This window comes from Caloenas nicobarica, chromosome 9 (assembly GCF_036013445.1).
Source record: "Caloenas nicobarica isolate bCalNic1 chromosome 9, bCalNic1.hap1, whole genome shotgun sequence".
Classification (NCBI taxonomy): domain Eukaryota; kingdom Metazoa; phylum Chordata; class Aves; order Columbiformes; family Columbidae; genus Caloenas; species Caloenas nicobarica.
Window position 1 is genome coordinate 12,288,100 of NC_088253.1, and position 27,930 is coordinate 12,316,029.

Here is a 27,930-nt window from a genome sequence, read left to right on the forward strand (position 1 = left end):
GAGGCATTTGCACCACTCAAACAATTTACTCCTTAAATTTCTCATAATCTGGATTTTAATCTAGCAAATTTAGGAACAGTGCTCTGCTTGAATACAGTATTCCGCAAAATATATTACAAGGTATACATCTTAACCTGGAAAAATATCCAACTGTTTCCCCATTCTCATGAAATGTATTACTTTGCATCCAGCCCAGTTCTGCTGACATAACTGTTTATGTGTAAGCTACCACAAGCACTCCTCTCTCTGCAAACAGGGCTACACCAACTCTGCTTTACTTACACAAGGTACACGCTCTAAACTCCGGGGGAGCTGCATTAGCAAAGGCTGGTACAAGAACTCCCAAGAAGAAAGCTGTCATCAAGCTACACAACGGTCCAAGCCAACTTATTTCTCCTGTTCACAGAACACACTAATATTCTGCTTCCAAAGAAATAGCTCTAGAGGGGGGATCATAAAAACAACAAAAAAGCACAGCATAAAGCAGTCTGGATTCGTGTTTATTGAAGCCAGTAATTAAAGATGTCCTCATTTTGCCAGCACTAGAAAGCAAGATTCCACATGACTGCATACTGCACCTGGTTAAAGCCATACAAATGGACTAAGGTTTGTTTCATACATTTGCAGTCTTAATTGTAAGTTGGAAAAAAACCCCAATAAACTTAGTATACAGGACAGTGAACTTTCATTTACAGCATGTATATTGTTAAGTTCATGATGTACAGAGCAGTCACTTTCAACGTAGTTAAATTAAATAAAATACGAAATTCTGTTCAGTTTAAACAGTTTTTTAAAATGCCAATAAAAAAAAGTGCAAACTTAAAATCAAGCAGCATAACCACAGCATTTTTATGGAGGGCCGATCTTTAAATTTTTCTATTTGCTTCAAGTTGAATGCTTTCATCTTTTGTTTTCTTAGTTTAAACGTGAACAGTAGATGCAGTCACTATAATGCATATAAATATAGTCATATAATAGTTTAAACAGTCTACCATACAAGTGTATCTGCAAATAAAATGAAGTTTCACTTGAAAACGTAAAGGCTGTTTGCAATTTGGCCTTTGGTTCCAATGCTTGAAGACACCAGAATTAACAACTGTGCAGCTCACCAAAGCTGACAGAGTTCGGCAACCACAGGATGCTACATTACTTACAACTTTCTTTCAATAAACTAGGAGCATTCACTTGCAATTAGAAACCGGAAATCTGTTCCTTTTTTGTCAGAAGCGTCTTTCTGCAACACTGCTAAGTTATCATACGTTATCAGTTTTGATCGATTTTAGTGTATTTAACATTTTTGTAGAACTGGAAAGTACTTCAATTTTAAGTTTTAGCCATCTTACTAGAGAAAGTGCTTATCAAGTTAGATGAGAAAAAAATGCAGTTTCAGACTGAGGTTTTCAAACTATATCCCATTATGATCACACACTTTTTCAATTTTCCTGTCAAGTTTTTGATGTTTTAATCTCCGATCTCAATTCTCAGTGTCAGGAGGACAGTGTGTAATTACTTCTGGTGCGGTAACTTGCAGCTGGCGCCCGTGACACCGGGAAGCACATCCACACGACCCGTCAGCTGTCCGCAGCCTTAGGCTAACTGTTATCTACACAACTGTATAACTTCAGGTCATACCGCTTATTTTTTAAAAAAGTAAAAAAAAGAAAAAAAAAAAAGAAAAATATAGTATTTTCAAAAAAAAAAAACTGGCACAAATAACATACTCATGTTAAAGTTCGTGGAAGAGGCAAGTAAATACTCGTAGCTTTCTAGATAACGTTTAGACAGACTTACAAGAACAGCCTCTTGATGTAACATAGGATCTGAAGTTAACATCCAGTACTGTGTTAGTGGTCAATCTAATTCTGTATATTTAAGTAACAATATATATTAGGGAAGTTATATCCAGACATCAGATTTAGTACAAGTTCATATCAATAAAAAGTAAACTCTGCAAAATTCAAATTGTGGTTTTTCCCTTCAACATTAAGAGCACAGAATACGCTTGGTATTTTTAATTTATGGTAGTGTGTACATGTAAAACAAGCATACCGTATATAAAATCAAAGTGCCGTTTCAGTAACAATAGCAGTTTTGTTTGTTTTTACAGAATGATGGTTTTATGTGACCACGGGCAGAGCTCCGTTAGAGCAACGGGGACAACCACAACCCATCTTTCCAAATGAAATGCTACATTAGAGAAAATACAAGTTATTAAGTGTGTTCACCATGTACACATTCATACGTTTTAGGTTACCTTCAGAATTGCAGTTGGCTGCACCTGCAGCAGATGTGGTTGGAACTAGGGCCTTGAAAGTTTTTTCTAAAAACCTCCATAAGTGTAAGGCAGGAATCAATTTTAGCTTGGTAGCTAATATTTAGTTACAAAAAGTAAGAAAAAAAAATACTGAGAGTGTTCTGTAGCATATTTCATTATGGGAAAATGATACGTCACCCACCATTCTTCATAGGCTAGCCTCTTGGCGTAAAAAAAGGCAGAAGCTATCAGAAAACAGGATTTAAAATTAAATACAAATTGCCAAACTACCCATTTTAAAATAAAACCAAACAGTGACTGTTTGTACTACAGTGCACAATAAATTCAAGCACCTCCTAAAGACACGTCACACACTGTGCCAGGCACTTGGATCTAAACAAGTTATAGTTTCTCCCTTTGTCAGCTACACCAGAAAGGGCATCCACACTCTTAGACTTTTTTAAAAACTAAACCAAGATTTATAACAAGAATAAATTCCCATGACGCTTAGTGTTTGGCCTGGAATTCTCCAATGTAAAGTAGTCTTTTGAAAACAGTGATTATTTACCCTATGTGAAACACAGGATTTAACAACATTGCTCCTCTCCAGTCAATCCAACGTTCTAGTTTCTCACTGTCCCAAATCTGTCTCCCCTTTCAGGGCTCCATTCCCTCCCTAGGCTTCTTTCACCTAATTAATGCTCTGTTACACCACCACCACCTTTCCAAGAATATAATGCATTTGCAAACATACAAGTAGCCAATTCCAGTAACTCTGAAAGAGGATTTAGTTTCTCTTTCTTGCCTTGTGTGCAATCAGTAGTAGTATTTTAATAAGAATTCTCCATTTTGCTTCTCTGTGTTCTTCCCAACAGGAAATGCAGCTGCACCTGCTTACCTCCAAAACCAAAAGAATTGCCCTATATAAACTCTAAATGGTTATCGTATACAGAGGGATTTTATATGCAAACTTCCTGAATGTGCACTTTTTACTGGGACAAGGCAATGATGGAGTAAGCTCATTTCCCCTGCCCCAAGAAAACTGATAGCATCTGCCATAGCAGAAAATTCCTGGTCTTATCAGATCAATGTACATAGTTATTTGGTCATTTACATATGCATTTTTTATGTGCTATCAAGCTTCGTTCTCTGTTGGAGGAGAGTTTGTTGTTACCATAGAGTCTGGCTTGCGAGTCATCCTATCCAATTCCTCTTGAACATTTGTCAAAACTGTTTTTTGTCCTAAAAAGAAAAAGGACAAGGTTAAAACAATTTAATTTCAATTAAATGTTTTAATCAATGAGTACAAGTATTCATAAAATAGCTTTTATATGACAATGTATCATTTATTTTCTCTTTATTTCACCACCTGCCCAAGAACACAGGGCCTGACACAATGCAAGGTAATGTCTACATAAAGACTGATAAATACTAAGATTTGATTGACTTTAAAGAGATGAAATGCTGAATTATACAGCAGCATAACGCAAAGAAAATCTGTGATATATTTTACAGCAACTAACATTTTGAAAACAATCACATTTAGAATTTTCTATAAAAAATGACTGTACATAGTCCTATTATTAGTACTGATAGCAAGGACTGACTTTAAACCCAGATTTTAGCCACAAGTTTTCCAAGGTACATAGGACACCTGCTACGAAAATCACATTTGTTTCGTCACACTTACACTTGCTGTGTTTTAATATTAAACAACTAACAGGAAGAACTCTTTTATGTCTGCAGACAACTTTTCCCTTAAAAAAGGGGACATGAATTGCATATTCATGTAATATCTCAGAGCAGTCATTTCAAAGGACTTCTTCAATTGGAAACAGACACACTGAAGTATTTAATGGAAAAGCATATCTTACATTTTTATGTTAGACTCAAAACTTTTTAACAATTCTCCAACTGAACCGTCAGTTTAATCCTCTCATTCCGAAAATTATAAACCCACAGACAAACTGAACACTAAAATTGGAACTAAATATTCTATATGCTTAGTACATACAAGCATTTAAGATTAAAAAGCTATATTTTTAGACAAAAAGTAGATTATATAACCATGTACAGCTTCCTTACATAGCCAAAGAATTTAACAAGCATCTGTTTTCCAGCTCAAATGTGTGTGAAATATTAGGTGGATTTTTTCCAGGGTACATGCTGAAAACATTAAGAAGGCAAGATTTAACTGTTGGAGATTTAAGTGTTTTTTCCAAAGTACAAAGACATAACCAAGTTAAAAGGTTACCTTTAATCACTACAAAAGTTTTAGATTTAAGCACTAGCTGTAAGCCACAGTACTCTTAACAGCATCTATTCAAAGCATGAGTATTTAAACAAAATTTTAAAATTAGTACATTAACTGTAATATAGCATACAGGACAAAACACTTTACATGTAAACTCATGGTGCCTTGGAGTTAAAAAAAACCTAAATCCTAAAACAATAAAAACCATGCAAAATTCTTGCTCAGACAGAAGTAGATCTAAACAAAAACTGTGGCTTTTTTAATGCTAGATGAACTGGAACCTTAAGCCTCCAAAGAACACCAAGCAGCTGTGTCCTGCAACTACCTCATATTGCACACAAAAAACACGGCCAAGCTGTTCAACGATAGGCAGGTTTACACACTCCCCTTTACCACCATCATAGGTGAGCACCTTTCAAAGAAGAAAGACAAGGAGCTCTTTTAAGAGAATAAAATTTTCCCCTACATTATAAGTTAAACTGGTAACTCACTTTCAGTTTCCCTACAAAAATATTAAGGATAGTAATGGCCTTAGTCAATGAGATGAGTTTTACACAATTATTATGTATCCTCCTTTCTAGACTAGAGTGAGAGCAGGGAACCCTAGTTCTTTATCTGTTGCACAGGAATGGAAAGGTGAAGGCGAATCTCCAAATCTGTGAATATAAATGAAATAACTTTTTAAGTCTAGAAGTCTGTGCCAAGAAAAATAATACACCACAGAAACCACCAAATGAAGTTCTTTGGAATATCATGTTCTACACGTGGAAGAAAGACAAAGGTAAATAAGACAGGTGAGGAACTGCACAGCAGGAGAAATGGACAAGACATGGCAGCATCTGCCCAGATGAGAGAGTTCTCTCAAGTGCAAGTTAACACAGCAGAGACCAATCAATCCGTTAGGCCAACCAGTATGTTGAGATCCACAATGTCTCCCTCATCCTGTGACAGAATCTCAGCATTCCAACCACAGGATATTCATAGCTGTGGGAGAAACAGATGGTCTCTTTAAAGCTAAATATTTTTAGTGTCAACCTTTTGAAAACTTAGGGTTCTTTAAACAGCTTAGATTAGACATTTAAAATGCTTTAAAAGATCATTTTAGCATGTTCACTCAGACAGAAAATGCTGCTGTAAATAAGACTTTCTCCAAGATATTCTCCTCAACTCTTCCACAAAAGAGCAAGTAATCCTTCGTGTTATCACCAGCACCAACTACCTTGCGAACTCGACAAGAGCTTTTAAGATACCAATGTTAGCAGCCCTTACCTTCTCAGGAAAATTTAATCTTACATTGGCTGAATATACGATGTGAGCATATCAGCTGACAAGAAAGAGGCCTTTTCCCTTTTGAATGAAAGCCGATCATTCTGTTCCAAAAGTCAAGGAATGAGCATGAGCTGCCAACTTGACGCAGCCAAGAAAAGCCCACTGCCATCTTGAGATCATTCATGAGAAGAATGGCCACCAAAGAGAGAGAACTGCTGTACCGGGCACTGCAGCGAGATCTGTCTGGAGTGCTGCGTACCATTCTCACGGCTCGTGGTCAACGAAAGGTAAGTCAATGATGGGAACAAATGAAGAAGAAACTAGTAAGGAAAACAGAGCTCAAGCTCTAGTAGAAGACTAGAAAACGACTTGTCTAATTTAGTCTAAGAAAACAAGTAAGTTAAGAAAGGATGTATGACTGCTGTTTCTAGATGTTTCAGTAGAGAAATAACTATTTCAATTAGAAGTTAATGTTCACACAATGAAATTTTTTAAAAAAGTACACAGAGCCATTTGTTATCTTTGAGAAGTGCTGAAAGGCACATAATGTTCTAGAAGACTGAAAGAGGGAAGAGTAAGGCCCATTACAGACTAGCTAGTTTTTATTCTAGTATTTTTTTCCAGAAATTGCAATTACGGTTTAGGTGCTTAAAACAGCCTACCATCACAACAATCAACATGCATCTGTTACCAACAAGTTGTGTCAAGCCAACCAAATTTCTTTCTATGACAGGATAACAGGTCCTGTGGAAAAGGGAGTAGTAGTTGATAACACATCTCACACAACCTTCATATAAATAAACTAGTGATATTTCAGAAAAATTACTGTATTGTAATTTATAAAATTACCCATTAGTTATCTGTAGTACTAGTCAATATTTTTATTCGGCAATCTACCCAGTCCAACTGTTGAATATATCAGATATGTAGGCAAGAATTCTTGAAGAGACTATAAAGGATTTTGAAAGACAGGACTGGAGGTAAAAAGTTATTTATATAAATTATCAAAGTGATGCATAATAATAGAATGCAAAACAACAATTAAGCAAATCTACAACCTTTTGAAATACTAAGACAACTTGATACAGACTAGAAAACCTCCTACTAGGAGGCAGAAATTGTATTAAACTGGCTGTATTGTAATAACAAATCCTGATCAACATCATACAGATGAAAACACCTGAGCATCATGATGAGATGTCAAAACAGAAGCACAATACATAACACAGATTAAGTAACATCAACTTAGGGCAGACCTGCATTCACTTCTGAGCACCAAAAGAAACAGGTCATCTGAGCAGACACTCCAAAGGAGAACAGTAAGGATTATCCGAGCTATAAAAACATGTCCTATGAGGAGAGGGGACAGAAAAGTATTTTTGTTGTCCAGACAAAAGTCCCGGGTAAAAGAGTAAGAGCTTCCAGATATGCAAAAGCCAAATAGCTACACTGATCTCTGTCTCCACTCGAACAAGACAAGCAGTACTGGGATAAAGAAATACTGACTGTACAGGAGAAAAAATAACTAAGAAATTAAGTAACAGAATAGGCTTCCTGAAGAGATGACATTACATCTTTTATTTCAGAGTTTGTTTGCCAGGAACTTCCTAACTGATTCTGCTTTAGATAAAGAGCATCCCTAAAAACTAATTATAGTCCTATTTCTATAAAAGCAATTGATTTGACATTATGGTCAGTAATAGCACAAGGCTGCACTTGATGAAGCAGGGGACACCTTTCAGTGTGTAACTGAAAATGGTATTTTAGATTAAGAAAGAACTCATGAAATATTTTTACACTGTAGATACAATAATATTATATAAGTAATATCTAATACAAACCATTATTTTCTTGTTATTTATTATAAAGATAAAGACAATTTACAGAATTTGCCATGCTAAACCAAAACAAACAAAACCACCCTGACTTGCCATAAGTCAAATTCTAGGTACCAAGTATTCCAATGAGTTTCTTTTATTTTCACCTAAACTAGTACAACTACTTATCAGCAAATATCTCATACAATGCAGTCATAGACACATACACAGAACAAATCCACTTGATCAGTGTTATCTGTTGTGTTGGATCACAATGAAATACTAAGTAGTTTATGAGATAATAAGTTCATGCTGTCATAATAAGTAATTTATATAAATTTGAACTTTGGAGAGATTTCTATAGTTTGACTGGAGACTACATCCCAACCCCAATAAACCGCATTTCCTTCAAGCAACGCTTAAGTGTCAAGAAAGGAAGGAATTCTAAAGTAAAAAAAAAAAAAATAAAAAAAAAAAATTAGCACTTCCTGAATATGATCAAGACTCAAATATTATTTATATCTCACTCGAATAATCAAGTTATAACAGGCTTAATAGAAGCCCTGGAGTTGTGAAGCTGCAGTAGTTTAGTTCTTTCTTAAAGACTGTACATCTTGGCACTGTCATCTGTCAAGGTCTGTCACTTTACTGAGCAGTTTAAAAGATACACACTGTTAGACCAATGTGGGCCAAATAAAATATTGCAAACATGCAAACCAGCCTTCAATCACAAGTCCAATACCTGATTTCTTGGCTGTACTTTGCACTCCTCCAGCACCAGGACTCCCAGGAGAGCCAGTCTTTTTGCTCAAGAGACTGTTAAAGAAACTAGCCAAGACACCTTCACTTGCAGCATTATCTAAAAAAAAAAAAAAAAATATATATATATATATATATATATATATCACAGAATAGTTAGTGCTGGTAAACGATAGAACTTATTTTTTACATACATATACAACCCTCTTACCAATCAATGAAATAAACCTAAAATACGAGAATCTTTCCTTGCTCAATTTAAAGACACGAGTCCTTTCAATTCTTTGGCAAAGTCAGAAATGACTGAGAGCATATTACTGCTCTTCTGGAATGGTGGCGGGGGGGGTGATTTTAATCTAAACATTTGTATGCTTTTTTCTACATGTAGAATCCAAGAAACAACGTATTAATTATGGATGTGCAAAGATTTGTAAGTCCATTAACAAACTGCATAGACATTCTACTGCCGTCTCTCGCGCCACACTACCTTTCATAAATTGGAACATGGATATGCAGCAATGAGACACGATCCAGAACTGCACGAGGATGGTACCCACTGTGGGTGAGGTTTGGCACCAGTCACCATAAAAACAACGCTGGCCCTACCAACTTATTTAATGCACACAGAGGAAAGAAACCAGCCCACACCGCCAAGCTCCGTCTTAGGGCTGAGGAGGAGGGGGGATGGTGTAATTCCCAAGTATCTTCATCTACTATAAAAAATTGCATTCAAGAGAAGGTTTAGCAGAACAGGTTTCATTGTGGATTCCAGAATAAGTGATGTGAAGTATAAAATTGCGTGTAGTTTAAAGCAGTCCCCACTCTAATAATCCAACTGATGCATAATAGATGTATTTAGGCAACCTAAGGAAACAATGTATTTGAGCTCTGACTCTGCTTGGCAGTCACGGAACTCTACTTCAAACCATATGAATAACAAAAGAAAAAAGAAAATCAAACCTGAAGCTGTCATAAATTCATTCCTGTTATTAAACTAACGACACCATTACTGAATAAATTGCAAAATCTTTCTACAGAAGATGATTTCTTTTTAAGGGAAATAACACATGATAAAAACAATAAAATGCTCATTCTTACTTTTAATATTTGGATCTGGTTTCTTAACTGATGTTATTGGTGAGGCACTGGGTACATTGGCAGGACCAGCTCTGCCTTGAGTTCTTGGGGATCCTGCAGGGCCTCTTGCAGGAGATTCCTTTAAAAAAGTCCAAATCACACAAATTAGAGAAGAAAGCAAATGTAACATCACATACAAATTACTTTTTAAACCTTTATATTAGCACTGTAGTGTATGCACACTAGGAAAAAAAAAATATCAAAGAAAACACCACTGGTTATTTTAGGCATGTGCCTCCACTGAAAGAAAGGATGAATCACCGTAGTAAATTTTTAGTTCAATAATCATCAGATATTTCTGTGTTACCATAGTGAATTACAATTAAGCAATTTATAACCAACATTTTAAAATATTGCCTTTTTTATTATTTACTTTCTGCAGTTGGAGATTATGTATTTTACATTTACAAAATGAATCTCTACAGGTTAGAATCGCTCCTTCTTCTCTAGAAGGAAAGAAAGCACCTCCTACTCTTCTCTTGGATCTACTTACTGATGCTCTTGTAGGCGTTGCTGGCTGTTTGGCAAGGAATGACTGCAAAAACAACGTATTAAGAATATTAAACATATTTCAGAAAAATATAAAGAAATAAAATACAGTGAAGCTAACACTTATTTGATTTTTTTTTCTGACATTTACAGTCTTCCTTTGATATTTATGTACTTCCAGACTTCACCACTAGAGGACAGAGTTAAAACGAATAAATAAGCTTCAGCCCTTTGTCTTACACAGCCAGCCCAGAACTATAAATAAGCCAGAACCACAGACACCCAAGTCTGTAACCACTACATTTATAATCAACTATACAGGAAAGTTTTGGTTTTGGTTTGGTTTGCATTCTGTTTTTTGTTTTGTTTTTTTAAAACAACAGAGCGGTAAAGAAAATAACAAGACACAGCATACCCAAATTTGACATCTTAGAGTCTTTCAAGCCTCTGGCTGTAAGAAAACTGCAACACGAAGATGTTTTCTAAGTATTTGTATTTTACAGATCAATATATCTATGCTGTGAAATTTCAAATTATCTTCTCATTCTTCTCCTTTGAAATGTAAATTATTTCTGTTCTCAGCATATTTTCCTTCCAACTTGCCAAGATAAGTGGCCATATTTTCTATTTGCCTTTGTTAAAATAAAGAAAAGTCTTATGTCACAACTACATGCGAATTTGCAAAGCTGAAAAGTGGCTATCTAGTGATTTAAATGAGGAATTAAAAACTGTAGGCAATAACAATGGAGAGCTTGAAGTAAATTCTTATTTAGTAATTTGGTTTCATTCTTCCATTCTTACCTGCTGCTTCATAAGAAATACTTGTTCATCTTCTGCTGCCAGCTCCTTATCATGGACTAACTGTTGAAAAAATATTTTGTTATTAGAAGTAAAAACTGAAATTGCTGTAACTGGTTTTATGTTTTCATGATCAAAAGGGAAGAAAGAGAGTCTCATCTCTAATATGATTCTCACTTTAAAAAAAACCCACTCCTTTCACATTTAAAAGAGTAGTAACATTAAAGAAGTTGTCATTAAAACAATACTGTAAGTGAATGGAGCAGACTACCATTGATGGCAGTCTGTGGGTATTCTCCCAGAAAGTTGAGTACTTGGGTAATATTCACATTCATCTTGTTAAGCTTTGGTATTAATCTCATCATGAAAATTGTTGAAGTCCTACAACGGTATTCTCCGCTTTCAAAAACTGGTTTTGCCCCATGCATGCAAAAAGGCTCATGTGAAGTGGTTATTTCTGGACTGCCTTTCATTCACTAAGGTGAACTGGAAAATGAAAGCCTGATGTTTCACACATTTGGCTTAAAAAAATAAATACATTTAGATTTGGAGCTCTTCAATATTAGCAGTTATTAGTAGCCATTCAAGCAAACTGCTCTTATTTGTCAGGGAAGAGTTTACCGCTTTTTACCTTTCTTACAGGAGGTTTCACAATGAAGTCCTCATATGCATCTTCTGGTTTCACTGTTGTGAAGTTTTCATGTAAAATGGCAATTTTCTTCTCATTGTCCCAACCAGCAGGTCTACAAAAAGAGGGAAAGCTTTGCCTTTTCAGTCACAAAAAGCAGTCTCTACAGAGACCATTTATTTACTGCCCTCTACCTGAATACGGCAATTCTGTCACAGGTCAGTCCTCATCCTCAGTTAAATTCCAAAGACAGTAAAAAGCTGGAATGGTAGACTCTGAGTCCAGTTACCCAAATAATACGCACTAAGTTGGTTTTTTAGTTCAAGATTTCAGAAGACTCACATACTAAGCTTTTGAATGACACAAACCATTCAAGTTCTTTTTATATATAGTTATATGAAGTGTAATGCTTAATATAAAATAATCTGAAACCATGCTGCTTACACAACTGACTTACATAAAAACTGCATCCTTTTCTACCACTAAGGCAGGTGTGGTAAACTGAAAACCGTATGTTTTATGTACAATGTACTTATACAACAGATCAAGGTTCTTTTCCTCCTTAACTGATGTATAAATCAAGGCAGCCCCATCTGATTATTTATTTAAGGAAAACATGTTAAGATATAGTTTTTAAATTATAGTAAGAATTTCAAAACAGGACCTAATGGACATATATTTACTAGACCTAATTTTGAGAAGCAGTTTAAGGCAAAAGCTGTAGCCATGTAGTATCCAGGAGAGGAAGGGGGTATAACAGGAGCAGACTCATGATACTTTTCTCTTGACATACACAAAAGTTGCCTACTTTCCCAGGCACTTAACTTTGAAAAAGTCAAAAACTAAAGAAACTGCCAAAATCTCGGGTTTACATGGAAATTGCAAGTACTGAGGGGAAAATCAAGAAAAACCACCTCACGAAATGCAAGATAAATCCTTTGTAAAGGAACAAAAGCTCTGAATTCCATGCAGAATTTAAAAACCATACAAAGTTCTATACACCTCTCAACATTTTCAAAACAACAAATGCTACATAGTAAATAACTAAATACCAAGCAATCTTGAAGTGCAATTTCTCAGATTAACTTTACGTGCAATTTGACACTAAAACATATTTTCTTGCTTCCACATTACAGCAAATCTCTTCAGTGCAGGAAAGGATACACTGTAAGCAGAATCTACGAATGTGTGACTGAATGAAGTCGAAGTGTTCTTCTCTGTAATCATGCTCCTTCTCCAGTACACTCACTGCATCGCACTGCAAGAAAGGGAAAAAAAACCAAAACCAGAAGAACCCAGTCACTCCCAGCACATCTTAAAACATCTTCCTTGGTATTACAAACACATCGCGTTTACTCTGAGCCTCTGGTTTTAAAGTGTCACCAATACATCATAAGACAAAGTAATTAACATTTAATTGATAAGGTTATTACCCTTCTGCAAAATTAAAACTTGACACTGATGGCAGAAGCTTACTTCTAAAATATATCCCTTTACTATTAATCCAGAATTCATTTTGCATGCCTGTATAAAGCATGCCTTCCAAAAGAAAAGTAATTACACTTTTCCATAGTAGCAAACAGCACCAGAAACTCACTTTTGTACAAACTACCAGCACCGGAATACCAAGGTTGTGAGTCAGCACATTTTCTCCAAGTGGCAAAGAAACGTGTTCATCCTCTTGGCCAGAAGAAGGGCCTCTCCTCTGCGGTGATCCTTGGTAGCCTTCTTCAGGTTCTACATACTCTTGAAACTCCTTTATAACTATTAAGAGAGAGATCTTCTTAAGGTATAAAGGAACTAGCTCTTTATAAACCATAATCAATCTACAAATAACTAGAACTCTCACCTTTTTTTTTCCTTTTCTAATGAGGCACTGTATGAGAACAGAATGCAAGCTTAAGCCTTGTTGCCCCCTTCAAACACAGTAATTCTCCACCAACATTTAGAGCGAGCTAAATCGAGTGCATTTTGTAGCCATGACAAGTAATCAAAACTATCGGCAAGATATCACGGTATCACAAATGCACATTCCTCAACTCACTGCATTTCATTACAGGGCAGCTGATAACAGAAAATATAAATATAGTTTAGCTACGTTACCACTTAGCACAATTTGTACCTAGTTTTGGAAGAAAGCATGGTGAAAATGTACATGGACACAGAAAACACCAAGCTGAAACAGCCACTCTGTCTTATAAACTATGACTCAATTTAAGTTTCCATGACTCCGCATTTCTGTTGCAGGAGTCAAATGCTAGAAACATAAAAAATACACTGTATAAATACAAACTCAATGACTTCTAAATGTTATCTGAAGAGATTCTGTTATATTCTGGAAAACTATAATGGAGTCCAGAGGAAACTAGATGCCTTCTATGTTTTCAATGTTTTAATTTTATGGTAATGACTCATGTTCCAATAATATTGAACACTATGAAATACTGAAGTGCCTAAGAACTAGTATTAACTCCATTTTGGAAGTGGACTGCGACCCTACGCAGGCTTCATCAAAAGTGGGCTGCAACTCACAGCTTTTCTGTCTTTTTCCAGGATGAACGCCCCAGAGCAGATCCATCTGCCTATGGGATGTGCCTGCTCCCGGCCATGAGGAGCACTCAGAAACAGCCAAGCAAAGCCCCATGAGCTGCCCCCCTGAAAGCATCTTTATGTTATAAATAGTGGGAGCAGGCTGACCGTACGCACAGTGAGGAAAACTCTTTGAGAAAGCTCCCAATCTCCAGCACAGTCACAAAGACAGTGTTGTTCAGCACATCCATCCATGTGACATGGAAGGAACTGCAACTCTACTGCAGGCCATCGGATACTGCTGAGGTTTAGGAAGTGGGAAAACCTCAGAATAGTTTAAAATACAAATCTTGCAAAATGAAGTCACTGTACCTTTTCAAAATAGGAACCATGCCTGCAATAGAATGGGCATGTGCAAGGAAGATCAAATCGGAAGAATCAAAGCTGCACAATCTGCTGGTTTTATTTAAATTATAAAATTGTGTAATTCCTGTGGAAAACAAGGAAGGTCTAGTCCAGAGAAAAGCTTAAAAAACACACATTAAATATAGACCATAAGACTTCTAATCGCTAATTCAATATATCCCAAGAAAATTTTAAAAAATATTCAAATTCAGTTGCTTTTAGACCTGGGGAGGCAGTGCCTTCTGGTGGAGAGGAAACAACAGTGCTTTCAAAGAGATCCTTTCCTCTAGTACTGTTTCATATTCAGCAACTGGAAATCAAAATTCCATTATACATTCTGCACATTAAATATGTTTACTGACTATCTCACAGAAAGCAAATTAATTCCAGAGTATTTAACTACAGAAGGGTTTTTGGTAAGTACTTGATAGAAAAAAAGCCCTATTGAAGACAAGTATATCACAACAGTTAAAAAATACCATTTACATCCACCACAATCATTCAGATAAGCCTCTCTGACTTAATTGGGTGTAAAAGCATATTTGATAATACTGCTCTCAATTTACTACAGCATTATAATCAGACAATATTAGTTTCCTAGGCTTTGGTCATATCAGAGCAGAAATATTTTTCTTTACCGAGTTATCTATTAGTATAAACCCCCTCAAAATTGAGAAAGGAGAGCCTCTCTTGAAAACAGTAAGACTCTTGACAACATGATATAAATCATTATTTAAGATTCCCCAAGAATTTTACTAATATAAATAAGAGCAAATGCAACATAGAAACTTCAGAAATCTGACGGACATCCTGATGAGTTTCTGCTGAATGGCAATGAAGACCATAATCCTCGAGAGCCAAGACTCCCCAGGAGCAGGCAGAACCAAACCCCGCGCTCCACAGACCTGCGATCAGCCCGGCCGTACCTCGCTCTGCCTGATCCGTGCATGGAGGAAGAAACAAACTGGAGACGTTGTTATTGAAGATTGTTAATAATGCACGTGGTCTGGCATTAATCCCTGACTAGAGACTGAGAAATAACAGAGAAAACACTCAGCTTCAGTTAACAAGGGTGGCCGCTAAACAAGCAACTACCAGAGTTAAAAGAAGGCAAAAGAAGCTCTAGTAAGAACCTCAAACTGCTGTATCTTGAACACAGATACGCTTGTTTCTGAATTAAAGGGGTTTAAGTGCCTGTTAGCAATAGGCTCTTAAAAACTTTTTAAAAGACTCTCACTGAACCCCCATTAGCATTCAAACTTTAGTCGTTAAATCCCAGTAAAGCTATACCACAAGTGCTGTCAGATTTACCTCTTACCAACAAGCTGCAGCCCAAGCAGCTAATAAAGAAGCTCACTTCAGTTAAAGTGCCACACAGCAATTAAATACTTTTTCTTTACTTCCAATATCTGTTTCTCACTTGATCTCCACTCTTACACTTTTAATGGCCATAAAGTTCATCATGCACCCAAACGGCTTGTACAAATCTTTTTTTTCTAGTGAGCTATGAATATTTTCTCCTCCACATAATTCATGTTAAGGAATCACATTCTCTATGGTATGAGAAATAACTCTTTTCTTGATTAAGAAGTAGAAGAAAAATACTGTGGCTCTCTTTTTTTTTTTTTTAAACAGGAAATAAGATGATTCACATAAAATAGGAAGCCAGAAAAGCAAATGCTCATCTGACAAATCAGTAATATTCTGCTACCTATCAGTAAGGTTGAGTACTAGGAACAGTCTATTACATTCGAAAAATTATCACCTGGTGATGATATGCCATAAAAATTACACCTGTGCTACTGATTTATCTGCCAAACTTGTGGCTCATCTAGGTAAAAAAAGCCTTTTATTTAGACTTTTGCGTTTAACACAGCAAACGAATACAAGTCTACAGTTAACCCTTTTGTTCTCACCTTATTGCTTATTTACACAAGCTACTGAAAGCTGACTGTAGCTAGAATAGAAGTACCACCAAGAAAGCAATCCACAATTATTTTTAGGTTTGATTGTTCTAGTAACAATAAACTCCTCAGTCTTGGAGCACTGTTTAACTGCAATATGGAAAGAGCAGACAAACACTACAACTTAACTACTTAGATCACGAAGACACTGAACAGCAGAACAAGAAAAACACAGAAAATTTTCCCGAGACAGTCGTTCTGTATTTACACTCTATTAAATTTCACAATCAATTCATGCAGCTTTTTTTTTGTGCACTATCTTCACTGACCATAAATTTTAGTCTTGTGAAAAGAATTCCTAGACAAAAAACATCTGGGCAAATTAAGTTTATTCTATCCTTTAGGTTAAGAATTCTTCGAGCTGTGGTTACGAAAAAAAAAAAAAGGCAGAGAATCTGAAACTAGTTCAGCTTAAATGGGACACTGCTTAATTTTCAGAAAAATGTACTACTATGTTTCAGGTGTTTAGCTTCAAATGCTCCAGAGGACATTAATATAATAGCCATTTTACCAGTATACTTCCTTTCTGCATTTCTTGATTCTTGACAGTCTTCTGCTTTGCTGTCAGAAAGAGGGATGCAAAATTTAGATCCTCCCCAAAATAAGTATTCAAATGTGTGTTATCTAAACAATTATTTATCATAATTGAGCCTGAATTAAATTAGAACACTTGAACTGACATTATTTATCTGAATCCACACTGGCCAAGCTTTTAGCAAGGAATTTCCAGAGCAGCTGAGTGAGCACAGACAAAACAATCCTCTTGGTATACTCTGAATAATTCAATTTCTTTCAAGGCAGCCTGTTGCTTCCGTATGTGTGTCCTGCCTCCCACTCTGGAAGCTCTTTAACACAAAAGGAAAGCTCGTACACCAGATGGAGCCCAGCGTCATCCACCCAGCCAAGCCAAGAGTCAGTATCTCAAATAGCAAACACAAGACAAAAGACTGGGTGGAGAAAGGCCACAGAACCCTTGAAATCAAAGACAAGCAGTCCAAAGTTCAATTCCACTGAGAAGGGTAAGCTAACAAAAGGATTTCTGGAAAGTGGTAATAAGATCTTTGTAATGGAGAATGAACAACCTAGCAGCACTTTAAATGGATGCTATTGGGATAATACTAGAAAATGTTTCCCCGGGGTCAACAAGAACTACAGGCACTGGTACCGAGCGTAATCGCTGGGGAAAGCTCTGTGGACACTGAGCCTGGTCCACATGCCGCAGGTTCTACCTAGAAGCGAGTGTATGGGAATGTGGCTCTGCAAGCTGAAGTCAAACATGCACCTCCCAGCGGGGAGACGCTGCAGGGGGGCTTTACAGGAATGAATTTAGCACATTCCTTCACTCTGCACCCTGTTTCTATATTTTGACTGCCTGCTTTACATCTGTGCTTTATTATGCCAGGTTTTTTACATCCAGGCTACTCCAACACAGTGGTTCTCCATTTTCTAAGTGGCAGCTTATCTTAGTAAGCATACACAGCTGGATTTTAATAAGTAAACTTTGCTGGTGTAGCTTTAGCGATGGATTGCAATCACAAGGCATTCTTCAGGCATGTGTGCTCTATATGGTCTGAGCAGCTACACTAATACACCCACAGCGAGAATAGGAATTTCTTTTAGCACAATTTGCTGTTAAGAGAAGAGCACAGATCTGGCCCTAGGGCCAGCTTGCAAGAATTCAGAAGACGCATATTTGAGACGACACAAGCGTCCCACACAGAGACTGAGAAAATGAGAAAGATGGAAGTTTGGGGGTGCAGACAGTAGGGCCCGTTTCACCTGCACACCGATACTGAAGTTCACTGCTCAGCCATCACATGGCAGAGTCCTGCAAGCCTGTGAGCTAGCCAGCTCTCAAATTTTCCTTTGCTCTCGACTCTATTGAAGTGCAAGAGAAACACGGAATTTCTACGAGACTTTAATTTAGAAATATCTTAGGATGATACCGTTCCAAGTACCCTAAACACTGTGCTAAAGCTTTGCCATAGCTGTAAGTGGCTCCTCCACACAGTATACTCTTAGTGAAGGTTTAAAATACTTCCCTTTTCAAAAGTAAAAGTGCACAAATTCTACATTTATTTGGACTGCCATAAAATTTGGTGTGCCTCAGAAAAGTGCAAATTGGGTTAGCTGTTGTATTCTGAGACTAGACCTGCCTTTTCATCTCCCATTCCCAAAAATCTCTCACACATATATTTAAAAAAAAAAAAGCTTTTTTCCCCTTAAAAATGGTCAGATTTTACTTTTTTTAATATATATATAAGCTGGTGATCAAATCCAGGTGGTTTCTGTCATTAAGTTTAAACTCTAGTTATTATGCTATAGGCACAAGCCTTTTGGGAAAGGAGATCAGCTATAGAAATACATGTGAATGCTCACATGCCAAACAGATTACACTGCTGCCTAAAGTGAATCTAAGGAAGCTCCTACACAGTATTTGCAGGGAGCCACCACCCCTCAACAAAAGCAGCAACCAGCAAAGATCAGGCTGAATCTGCACTGCAGCTAAGGCCTTTTCCACTGAAGGAATTTATTTTGGAGTAATTCAATAGGGAAACCCAAAAAACTCTCAAGAAACATTCAGAACTATTTTAGGAAAGGAAAGAAGCTGCGGGAAACAACACTGCAGCGGTGACTGCTTGCCAGTGCAAGATTCTTTCCTGCCACAGATATGCCAGGAAAGAAAGTTAATTTATACAACATTCCTAAAGTCACAAGGTAGGAATGGCTGCAGGCAGAGACAATTGGATGTACCAGGATCACAGCCTAAGCCATGTGAAAAACAAAGGCAAAGAGACCTACTGGAAGATAAACACAGGATGGAAATGGGACCTGGCTTAGATACCACAGGAGAGCAGACAGCTCACTTCAGTACTGAATTTTGTCACTATTTTAAAAATGTCATTCTGTATGTAGTCATTTTTTAAAAATGAAATTATCAAAATCTCATTATTGCAAGGGATTTAGACCATTAATTTACCTGATGTTTTGTTAGCACAGCAAAAAAGGAAAAGTTGTTTTAAAACCTAATAGTCTTTATGAATTAGAGTTGTAATCACAATTTCAAAGTAATTCTTATCCAACCCATTCTTAAAACACTACTCTGAAGAAATTTATCATTACAAAAGAAAGCTGCAAGAGCTGGTTCAAAACAACCACCAAAAAAAAGGGACCAGAATATATGGATGCGCAAAAACTTACACTTCTGTTCCATGTCTCTTATATCTTCTGGAGGAATTTTCATCTTATCAATATGTTCTTGCAAGACACTGGCCCATTTCTGTAAAGACTCCATAACAGTCCAAGGTCTAGACATATCTGCAACAAACACTACAAGGGTGTCTTGCAGAGATTCTGCAGAAACGGCAAACTTCAATAGCCCCTTATGGTACAAGTCTCCGTCCAGAATCCAAACATTACAGCGAGTATGATCTGAAAAGAAAAGGTATAGTTGTAACTCAACAGATGCCAACTTTTTGCTTTGCTAGTCTACAAGTAAACAGATGAGTATATCAGTGTTAAATGAAAGACCAAACCCCAACTACCAGCAGATCTTGCCTGTTTATTTTCAACACAGGTGTGTATGTAAATGCCTACATTACCCAGTAGATGCTTTCATTTAACAGGATTTTTTCTAGGTTCAGAATCTTTTAAAAATAATTTATGTTATCTGGCTTTTACTATGGACAGCTGACACGACAGTTTTTAGATACTGCACAGCATTCCTGAATACAAAATATGTATATTCTGAGTAAAACTAGAATACACATTGACACATGTTAACTCCAAGTTCAAAAGGGGGTGGTTCTAGCTGAGGCCAGCAGGGAAGTCTGAGGTGTCCCTCTGACACATTAGCTGGTTTAACATACTGAAGACGTCTCACAACAGAAGTAAGCTGCAAACAAGATACAGGCAATAAGCAGCTTAGGTTTCTAGCACAGGAGGAGGAGCAATCACAGGATAAATTGACAACCACCCAAACTGTAAAGTTGCGCTACCTGCTCTTAATTCACACTGACTTAGCACTGGCTCCTACTGGCAGGCTCCTTATAGAGTGAGTACTGGACAAAAGATCTGGTATTTTAGTTTTGTGTTTCTCCCTAGAAAGATAGCATGAGAAATTTTACCCCAAATGTGAACTTTGGCAAGAACAGAAGAAACTGAAAATGGATCATCATCCAGGAATGATTTATCAGGTACTCTAAACAATAAAATCTATCCAAATTAATAATAATAATAATAACAACAACAACAGCAGCAGCAGCATTATCCTTGGAACTTCCTCCTGAAACAGAACAACTATCTTCTAGACTCTTTCGATATATTCCCTATTCCACTACATCTGTCCAGAGGGAACAGTGGGTCTCCACAGGTATTACATGCAAGATACGTGAATTCTGAAATACACGGATCAGGAAACCAACCACTGCAGAGCCCAGATTTTCAAAATTCACAATTCTTCACAATTACTTCACGATTACTCTGCCTCAATATGTTTCCCTGCCCTGTGCTCCAAATCATTTAACTTCACAAAATAAATCCCATCACTGTAGTTATCATAACTTTAAGAAATAATCCATCAGGATAAAAAACACTGGCTCTACAAAAAGGCAGAAACGCGACTAAGGAAATCGGAAGAAAAAAAGAGCACAGAGATATACATGCCATTCTTTTAATCAGGTCTTGGATAAAATTACTGAACAGCCAAGTTACAGACAGATTATAGCAAGATGCTATACGTGGGCAGTCTTCATTTAGCATTTGTTATGCTCCTACTTATGTACTGTTAGGCTGTCATGAGACATTGAAACATCAGTCATGACACAAATAGGCCAACAGTTACGCTTTTAACTTAAAAGATCTTCTTCTAACTGTTAATCTCATATCTATCCTTTACAGTAAACAGTTACAGTAATAATTTTGTATCTAAGAAATTAATCTTCGCATATTCCTCTTTTCCCCTGTTCTTCTCACCCCCTTCAGGAAGCCGTCTCACTGATACCACACAAGATTCTCACAGCACTGGATGTACAAACCTAAAGCTGTCGGAAGACCTCTAAGGACAGAGGGAAAGTCTGATAAAAGTTTGGAAAAACAGAAAGGAAGCTAGGACAAAATGTGAAGACATTTACTATTTCACAATAGTAAATGAAACATCAGCGCACGACTCCATTATTCTCTGCAGCCCAGAAGCATCCTTTTTATATTCCTAAAATCAGAAACCTATCAGTGAATAAAAGCCCTGGGAGCTTTCCATGAGTGAAAGGTTATTAATAGACATTGACCTCCTCCTTGAAGCAAATACAAAAGTGTTAAAAACCCAACTTAGGTCTACCTATAGTCTATGGAAGTATACAATTCCCATCAGCACTTTCACAGTTTCTCCTGTAGAGAGTGCTGTGATGGCAGAAAAGACTTTCACACCTTATCAAATAACAAAAATTAATTAATATCCTAGTTCACTGCTGCTAAGCCACTTTTTAAGGCAATACCTAAAAGCTACAAAGGTTTTCTTCGCTAAACAACTCCGTCCTACTTAAGGATTTAAGTTTCTACTTTACATCTAGAACACAGACTGGAACTAGAACGCAGGTGGAACTATCACTCAAATGAAACCAATCTGCTAGGAAGACTGGAAGTCCAGCACCGACATTGAAATGTACTTTTTTTTTAAAAAAAGATAACACTGCATGAAAATGAAAGGTTTTCCTCCTTTCTTACAGTAAAGAGGTATGGCTCGTGATTTACATTTGCTACAAATAAAAAACACACTTTAAAATACAGTACCGGTGGTTCACAGTTTGGCAAGGACTTGAAGGCAAATTCAACCTTGTCAGCACCACGTCAAGCTCCTAGTTAGTCATATGATGTCAACGTTAACTAGACCTTCCATAGCGGCTACGACATGAGACACCAAAACACAGCAATTACCAGATCCTGTTGGAAAAGCAGGTGCTACTTATTAAGGACTATTAAAATACTAGCTAAAACTACATTTCTAAATCCTGTCAATATTTCATTATCCCTTTAGCCATAGAAAATATGTTCCAGCTTTGATGAATTTTACTGCAGATGGTTGATTCTGCAAACTGCAACTACACCTCCTGCATTTACTCAGAAGGTATCAGTGGTAACTAGAAATCCCTCGTCCAAGCTATGAAGAGAAGGAAAAGAGGGAAAAATAATTTTCAAGAGAACTACTTTAAAGATGTTTCAAATAAAAAATTCCCATTAGAAACCAGTGTACCAGCTGCACTTGGCTCAATGTGGAATAACCAGTTCCACTGCAATGTGCATTTATATGACTGAGGCCAGTCCAAACCTGAGGCAAAAAAACCAAGACTACTTGATTTTGTTGTAAGAAAGAATGCAACAACAGAATGGCTCTACTTCATTGGCACATTTGGCAAAGTCAGGACAACTGTATTGCGTTTGTAATCTGAGGCAGTTCAACTGAAAGTTCTCTACGGTGTTCATAACTGCCAGCTCACTCATACGGCAGTGGTGTCAAACTACTCCTACATTTATATAGCCCTAAAATTACATTCGGCCCTTTGAAGGCAACCATGAGGCTGATGCGGCCCCTGGTGACAATGAGTTTGGCACCCCTGCCACAGAGTAGCGCTACAAAACCAGGCGAGGCAGTTTGTCACATTGTCTTCCTGTATGTCCTCACTTTAACTCTGCCCCGTCACTGCAAGAGACTCTGAAAGGTACTCCAGAAATACATATCCTTTAAAAAAATTATGCAGAGCCTCTCTTCTACCTCCTACGACTTAAGTTTCTCAGCTCTCGAAAGCAGACTAGCCAGCATCAGCACAGAACACCTGTTCATCACAGAAAGGCAAAAAATTAAAACTGGTCGTGCTCCCTGAGAAATTCCACTAAGAGAGAGCTCTTGGGCCTGAGCTCCAAGGTTGTTTAATATCCTGAGCTAACTTTAGAGCTAGTGCTGTGTGTGTGTGTGCTTTCATCCAGATGCACTATGGTGTCATGTATGCAGAAGCCATGCCCTCCAAGGATATTGTACCTGGGGCTAATGATCTAAGAGAATCCTCTCTCTCAGGATTATTTCTCAGGCATCCCTAAACCTCTTGAACAAATGCCTTAGCCTAGGCAGAATTTGACCTGATAGCCTAGGACAGAGATTTTTCACGCAGAGATTCAGTAGTGAACTTATTCTAAGCTATCCTGAGACCTAGGGGCCAGAGTACTGAGCGTTACATTGGACAACTAACATCTAACAGAACTGATGCAGCAAACAACCAATGCAGTGGGGACGTGTATCTTGGTATCCAGTCACTGCCAAGAAAAAAGCCGATGACAGTGAAAACCAAAAAGTTAGTGGCCACCTGTATTAGCCACGGGGGTTCTTCAAAAAAGAGGTGCTTTCTGTGTATTTGCTTAATTTTCCTGTTAAAAAAGAGAACACTTTAATCACTGATCTAATCCTTAGGGGAAAAGAAAAAAGTAACTGTAAACTAAGATATGCACCTAGCAATCTAGAGTAATCTTACTTCAAAGGTAGGAAGAGTCAGATTCAAATATCCCTTAAGGACGAAGGGGGGTGGGGATAAGAAGCAAACCAGAAGATTTTCCTTAAGATTTTCAAAGGGAGGTGGGAGGTAGATAATGACTCAGCACTGTGACCAAAATATTTCTCCTGGACAGAGTAAACTCTTCCAAAATGAAGAAGAAAAAGACAGAGAGAGCAAAGAAATCTTCTAGCACCTGGGAAAGAAGTTGAAAACATTTCTCACTCCACTACGAAGTTTCAGTTACCACTGTTGATCTGACACCGCTGGAAATCCTTGTGCTTTGCTGGTCTTGAATAGGTTGGGGTGTAATAAAAAGCAGATACCTGAATATGTGATAGTAAGCTCCTGAATGCCCATCTTCAGTTTCTTCTGGGCTTCCAAGAATTGTGGCTCAATCATAAAGGCTTTGTTCCTAAACCTGTATCTGAGCATACACACACTTAGAGCATGCAAAGAGTTTAAGGAAACTAACCCAAACCTGTCCTAGAGAAGGATAAGCGTTATCTTTCCCTGCTGGGAGGTCCTGACCCACTTTGCTATTTATTTTGCTCACTGATGACACTAATGAGACAGAAAAGAAAAAGGCATGTATTATTAGATCCTAACACATCCATTAAAGGGACACATGAATTCTCCAGCTGAGTCTGGCAGTCAAAAGGGTCTCTTTTTCCTGCTTGTGATGCCTGAGTTCTTATGACAGGCTTCTCCTAATCACCTTAAATACTTATCACTTCCAGATACTCAGGAATAGCTCCAAAATATTTCCAAAGTAGGGACATACTTGAGGTTTGAAAGAGAGCACCAGGAAAAAAGGCACACCAAACATTTTTCTGCTTATAATACCTTCTCCTTTGATGCTGCAAGAAGCCTGATGTCACGGGCTGTCCTAACACTCCTAATCACAGTGGTTTTTTCTCCCATGAAGTATTTATGCAGTACTAAAGAAGACTGTGCATGAGAAACCACTTATACCAAGAACTTCAAGAAGCCAAGAATGGCTCAGCATTTAAAATTACAGCACAAACGATGTTTAGGAACTGCAAGATTAGGTGGCCACTGAAGACAAGGGCAATGTACTCATCCTTTAATTGTGCATAACTTAATATCCAAAGACAGTTTACTACCATGTGAGCACAGGACCAATCTCCATAACAACCAGTCACATATGGTACTTAATCACTCGTGCAAGTCTTCAGCACATTTCCATTTCCAAAATACCATTATAGGATCTTCCTAGTTCATTTATTTTCAGAAACATGGATAAGGCATCATCCATTGCTTCCCCCTTCTGAACTGACAACTCAGAACAAAGTCACAAACAGGAAGACTGTTATTGCCCATTTTTGAAGAGGGAAACTAACACAAAGAGGTCCAGCATTTTGCCCAAAATGAGAGAAGCAGAGGCAGACTTGGGAGCAAGGATAATAAACTCACTCCCCATCTCTTCCTGTCCCTAGCCTTCCTAAAAATAGGAATATTCAGTTAATTAGACCTGCTTTTAAACAGTCTTTTGTCATCATCCCCCTCCCATATAGAATAGCAATCATCAACAACAACAAAGACAGACAAGGGGCAAAGAGACAAGTTTCAATCTGAGAAAAAAGAAATACTAATTCTAACTTAAAGTTCTGTTCTTCACTCACTCAATTCTAACAAAATACCCCAGTTATAGTTAACCAAAATACTGCACACAGCCCCTGCAAGAAAACACCAAAACCCCATGCCCAGAAATCCATACTGAGAATTAAATTCTCATGGATGTATCACTTTCTATCATTATCAAGTAGTCATACCAAATTACATTATATCTGCTAGTAAGTCAACATCAGCAAATCTATCTGCCCTAAAAGTAAACGGATCCAGAGAGCCGCTCAAGTGTACTTTTTTCTCATGCACAGGTCAAGCTGTAAGAAGGGCAACTGGGAGAATGAACATTGAATGTAAAATGCATTTCACTTATAAGAAATTAATATAGCTTCTAAAACACAGAGAACAACACCGGAACCAGTTACTTGGGCGTAACCCAAAATACACTGATGAAACCACAGTTATAAAAAAGGCATGTCAGCTACTTAATTACAGTAAAGAGATTACACATAAAATGAACCTACCATCTCTGTCTTCATCATGAATATTTAGATACAAGTATTCCAGTCCTCTTCCTTTCTTGCCATGCTCAGCTCCCTGTATTTTAGCCATAAGCGTGGTTTTACCTGAACCATCATCACCTGCCAGTAAGTTTTTACAGGAAAGAAAGACACTTTCAGAATTAATTTTAACTTTGTAGAAACATTTTTTTCAAAACACACTTAAGCAATCAGAAATATTTTTGTACATTTTTGGACTTATACCGTGGCAAGAACAAAGCACTTAAATTACTCAGAATTGCATTCCTTTTGTTGAAATACATATTATAAATCTTACAGGATAATAAACCAAAAAGAAAATAAATCTATCAGCCTAAAGACAATAATACCGTAGATCATATTACATAACCTAATTTTAACAAACTGATGCCTCAGTTTGTTCACATCATTGTTTTAAACACACTTTCTACAAAACCAAAACCAACCACCCAACCGCTTGCATATGCTACTTACCGAAAACAAGAATATTCTTGCCCGATGGCAATTTAGATCTTGACCGGGTAGAAACTTCACTCAGTATCGAGGACCTGGAAAAACAGCATCCCCCTTGTCAGGCTGACAGGCAGGGCGGTGCGCGCACAGACGCGCAGATACAGCGCGCACGGCGCGCACAGACACGACGCGCAGACACGGCGCGCACAGACACGGCGCGTACAGACGCGCAGACACGGCGCAGACACGGCGCGCACAGACGCGCAGACACGGCGCACACAGACACGGCGCGCTCAGACGCGCACACGCGCACACACAGACACGGCGCGCACAGATGCGCAGACACGGCGCGCACGGCGCGCACAGACGCGCAGACACGGCGCAGACACGGCGCGCACAGACGCGCAGACACGGCGCGCACGGCGCGCACAGACACGGCGCGCTGCCCAGTGACAGCACCCGTGAGCTCAGCAGAGCTGCGCAGGCCAATCCACTCACACTCGTTCTATTTACAAACCACATATGATGCTACAGTCAGAGATTCAGGTTCATTTCAAAAGACCAAAAGCATGCCACCTTTTTGAGAAGAGCTTTTATAATTCCTAAAACTCACGCGGTAACATTTTTTTAAGTTTTTCTCCCTTATAAGACGTCACATAGCTGCAAACATTACTTTTGAACTGATGACTAACTCTTCCCACAATCCATTACTGTATCTTATGCACAATTTTTTTGGCCATTATTTTTTTTTAAGCGCTACTCAGACGCAAAAACAAGCGATCTCCCGCGGAGCCGAGTCCCGCGCTCCGCACCCCTGCCCTCCCGCCCCTCGCAGCGACGCTGCCCTCGCTCCGGGGGGCGCGGGGCTCCCCTCACGCACCCCACGGCCCGTCCACACCCGGCAAGGGCCCCACTGCCCCCCGGCCCCGCCGCCCCCCGCCCCCGCCAGCGGGGCCCGAGCGCGGCCCGGCAGCCCGCGCCCACCGCCGCCCGGCCCGGCGGGGCGCACTCTCCGCTCCAGCCCGGCCCAGGACTCCCGCCCGCCGCGGGAGAGCAGGAGGACCCGCCGTGACAGCGCGGGACTCCCGAGAGCAGCCGCTCGGCTCCGCCGCCGGGCTGCCGCGGCCCGGGAGGCGGCCCCCGCCCGGCGCCGCCGCTCACCAGAGGTTCTGCCCCTCCTCCTCCTCGCTGGGGAGCTCGGCGCCGCCGGGCCCGTCCGGCCCCAGCAGCTTCTTCTCCACCAGCACCGGCGCCATCTTGCCGACTGCAGCCACAAAGAGTGACCTCACCCGGGCCCGCCGAGGACCCCGCTCCTCCCTCTCCCCGGCCCGGCTGTGCGGGCAGCCCGCGCTGCCGGCCCCGCCGCGGCCCAACGCCGCCGCCGCCCCCCGCCCCTCGCGGCCGCCCCGCCGCCCCCGGCCGCGCCGCTTTCCGTTCAGGCGGCGCCCGGGCAGCCCCGGCAGCGCTCCCCGCCCTGGGCGGTGCCTTCCGCGGCGGGGGCGGCCGCCGC

At 38.9% G+C, this 27,930-nt stretch overlaps 1 protein-coding gene across 1 annotated transcript; it reads right to left on the reverse strand.

Moving 5' to 3' along the window:
• Positions 1–479: 479 nt before the first annotated feature.
• Positions 480–27,846, reverse strand: DYNC1LI2 (dynein cytoplasmic 1 light intermediate chain 2). Its single transcript, XM_065640741.1, has 13 exons — positions 27,582–27,846; positions 26,442–26,515; positions 25,953–26,069; positions 19,505–19,735; positions 13,003–13,169; positions 12,570–12,663; positions 11,863–11,998; positions 11,409–11,520; positions 10,781–10,840; positions 9,984–10,025; positions 9,452–9,569; positions 8,337–8,453; positions 480–3,496 (listed from the first exon to the last, which is right to left on the reverse strand). The coding sequence occupies exons 1-13, from the start codon at positions 27,674–27,676 to the stop codon at positions 3,390–3,392; spliced, it is 1,470 nt and encodes a 489-aa protein (XP_065496813.1). The 5' UTR covers positions 27,677–27,846; the 3' UTR covers positions 480–3,389.
• Between the last annotated feature and the right edge of the window lie 84 nt (positions 27,847–27,930).